Genomic DNA, 3,717 nt, shown 5'->3' with positions numbered 1-3,717 from the left:
GTTTAGTGGCCAGTAGAGGTGACAGAGATAGGGAGGGGGTGTAGGGGCCAGTGGAAGTTACAGAGATAGGGACGGGGTGTAGTGGTCTGGAGGTTGTTACAGAGACAGAGAGGCATGTCAGGGCTGGAGGAGGTTACAGAGTTAGGGAGGGGCATAGAGGCTGGAGGAGGTTACACAGAAAGGGAGGAGCGTGGGGGCTGGAGGAGGTTACAGAGATAGAGAGTGGGTGTAGGGGACTGGAGAAATAACAGAGGTAGGAAGGGATATAGGGGCTGATGAAGGTCACACCGATAGGGAGGGGTGTAGTGGTCTGGACGATGTTACAGAGTTAGGGAGGGGTGTAGGGGCTGGAGGATGTGACAGGGATAGGGAGGGGTGTAGGGGCTGGAGGAGGTTACAGAGAAAGGGAGGAGCATGGGGGCTGGAGGAGGTTACAGAGATAGGGAGGGGCGTAGGGGCTGGATGAGGTTACAGAGATGGGGAGGAGCGCGGGGGCTGGAGGAGGTTACAGAGATAGGGAGGGGTGGGGGAGCTGGAGGAGGTTGCAGAGATAGGGAGGGGTGGGGGGGCTGGGGGAGGTTGCAGAGATAGGGGGGGGGGGGGGGGGTGCTGGAGGAGGTTGCAGAGAAAGGGAGGGCCGTGGGGGCTGGAGGAGATCACACCGATAGGGACGGGTATAGGGGTTAGAGGAGGTTATAGAGATGGGGGGGGGTGGTCTGCAGGAGCCTACAGAAATGGGTGGGTGGTGGGTGGTCTGGAGGAGGTTATAGAGATGGGGGTGGTTGTTGTGGTCTGGAGGACGTTATAGAGATGGGGGGATGTTGTGGTCTGGAGGAGGTTACAGAGATGGGGGCGTTGAGAGGCGACAGAGCAGATCTGAAACTAAAAAGGAGTATGTTAAAAGCAAAGTGCAGCTGCTCAATGGGGAAAGAATGAATGAATGTAGGTCCTTAGCTTAGAAAACCATTTTACAACTGATATAATCTTATCTAGCACCCGGACAGAGTCCCACAGACAGTAGAGTGTGGAGGTGAAGGTATGAATGATACAATTAATACTGAAAAGCGAAAATGTTTGGTGGTTGATTTGAGCAAAGGATATGGAGCTTAGATCGGGAAGTGGGTCTGAGACAGAGATAATGGCAGGCAAGATTTTAGCAACTCAATGTCTCTCTCATTTTGTCTTCTTGGTGTGAGCAGCTGTTTCGACATGTCGCTGTTTCCAGCAATACATACAAAACCTGGAACTCGAAGAGTATCCAGTACCTGTACCCCACACAGTTTCCTGCAGTGCCTGTAAGTAAAATGCTTCACAAGGCAGAATGTGGTGCTGAGCTACTTAATGACAGCATATACCGAGAGCTGACCAAGAAGTGGGTTTTAAGGAGTGGCAAGAATATGGAGTTAGGCCACAGCAAATATCTCATCAAATGGCAGAACAGGCTTGAGGGGCTGAATGGCCTACGCCTATGAGGATCTAAAAGGAGTCAGAGGAAGAGGTTTGTTTCGGGAATATGGTCGCCAGGCTGTGAAAGGAATGAAAGGTAGATAGTGATTGGCATTGAGGATGTGGAAAAGGCAGATATCATTGGGAGCGGTGGAGTTGGAAGGAGGTTATAGAGACGGTGAACAGTGAGACCATGGAGACATTTAACCACAAGGAAGAGAATTTTCAAGTGGAAGTTTTGCCAGACTGGACACATGAGTAAACTCTTCCCTTCTACACTTCAAACAGATAGTGGGTCTTCCAAGGTGCCAGGAGAGAATAAAGACCGACGTTACTCAGAAACCCACCCAAGAACAAGGAGAGCAAACCTGAGCAATTCCTCCAACAAATCGTGTTTTCACCACAACGTTCTCCTCATCCGGTTTGTTGAACGCGGCCTTCTGAGCAGCTCGGACCAGATTGTCAGACGCCCGCTTCACTGCGTTTCCTGCAGTCTGGAAAACAAAGCAGGCCACAAGACTGTCACTCCTTCTCCACGTTACTCTGAGAGTGATCAGCTCAAGCTCACCAACAGTGTCCAACAGTTTACAGTCAGCACAGCTACTCAGTCAGAAAAATGTGGGCCATCATTGGCATAGGGTTAGCACATTGAGTGTGCCAAGTGTCAACAGGTATTGCCAGGGTATTGAGGGGCAACCATTGTGGGCAGGCATAGAGAGTATTGAGGGTCAGCGCAGTAACAATGGGATAAAGAGCAACGTAGCCATATTTTCCAATGACACAAGGACAGGATGTTACACAGACCTTAAGACTGAGGAGCAGGAGTAAACCATTCAGCCCATCGAATCTGCTCCGCCATTCAATGGGATTATGGCTGATCTGATAATCCTCATCTCCACTTTTCTCCCTTATCCCTATAACCCTTGATTCCCCTTACTGATTAAGCACCTGTCTATCTCAGCCTTGAATATATTTAACAACGCAGCCTCAACACACCTTCGATAGGGTTAGAATTAGAGCTAGTGATAAAAATTCCCCAGAACCCTCAGAGAGGAGAAATTCCTCCTCTCTCTGTCTTAAAACAGGTGACTCCTTGTTCTGAGATGATGCCCTCTTAGCCTAGACTCTCCCAGAAGGAGAAACAAACTTTCCACATCTTCCCGTCAAACTCCCAAAGAATCTTGTACATTTCAATGAGGTCACCTCTCATTCTTCTAAACTCCAGTGAGTACAGACCCAATGCACTCAACCTTTCCTCATAAGGCAGTCCCTCCATAGCCTGGATCAACTGTGTGAACCTTCTCTGAACTGCCTCCAATGGTGATCTATCTTTCCTTAGATAAAGGGCCCATAACTGTTCAGTGTTCCAGCTATGTTCTGATTCGTGCCTTGTTTAGCTTTAGCCAGGCTTCCTTTATTGAATACTCCATTCCCTTTATGATATTGTAAAGAGATTGGAATAGACTTGGTGAATGGGCAAAACAATGAACAGTGGGTCTCAGTGTGAACAAGAAAAATATCATTTTGAACATGGATAGGACATAGATAGGGTGAATAGCCAAGGTCTTTTTGCTAGGATGTGGGGAGGGGGAGTCCAAAACTAGACGGCATAGGTTTAGGGGAGAGGGGCAAGATTTAAAAAGGACCTGAGGAGTAACATTTTCCTCGCAGACAGTGGGGTCTGTATGGAATGAGCAGCCAAAAGCAAGTGTTGACAATTATAACATTTAAACGATCTGGATGGGTACATGAATAGGAAGGGTTTAGATGGATATGGGCCAAATGGGACTGGATCAGTTTAGGATATCTGGTCAGCACGGATGAGTTGGAACGAAGGGTCTGTTTCTGTGCTGTATGACTCTATAAGTGATGTCCACAATTCCACTCCCACTTTTGTGAAGATACACTTCCTGAATTTTAAGATTTGGCTTCTTGTTCTGGACTTACTCTCACTTCCACCACCACCACCAAAGGGAGTAGTTTCTGTCTACACCATAAAATCTTGAATCATCTCAAAACATTTTGCTTTCCTTATTATTCACTCACAGGGTGTGGGCATCGCAGGCTGGCCAGCCTTTATTGCCTGTCCCGAGCTGCCCTTGAGAAGGTGGTGGTGAGCTGCCTTCTTGAACTGCTGTAGCCCACCTGCTGTAGATAGACCTATAATGCCCTCAGGGAGGGAGTTCCAGAATTTTAACCCAGCGACACTGAAGGAACAGCAATCTATTTCCAAGTCAGGATGGTGGGCAGCTTGGAGGGGAGTTTGCAGGG

At 48.5% G+C, this 3,717-nt stretch overlaps 1 protein-coding gene across 1 annotated transcript in view; it reads right to left on the bottom strand.

Moving 5' to 3' along the window:
• The window catches only part of LOC109910698 (talin-2-like), a 383,773-nt gene that overhangs the window by 5,941 nt on the left and 374,115 nt on the right, over window positions 1-3,717 (bottom strand). The window contains exon 53 of the mRNA XM_048617033.1: window positions 1,815-1,940. Within this exon, the coding sequence (XP_048472990.1) occupies window positions 1,815-1,940 (126 nt within the window). The remainder of the gene's footprint in view (window positions 1-1,814; window positions 1,941-3,717) is intronic.

This window comes from Rhincodon typus, chromosome 36 (assembly GCF_021869965.1).
Source record: "Rhincodon typus isolate 14 chromosome 36, sRhiTyp1.1, whole genome shotgun sequence".
NCBI lineage: Eukaryota > Metazoa > Chordata > Chondrichthyes > Orectolobiformes > Rhincodontidae > Rhincodon > Rhincodon typus.
The sequence above is the reverse complement of the archived record's forward strand: the minus strand, read 5'-3'. Positions and strand labels throughout refer to the sequence as shown.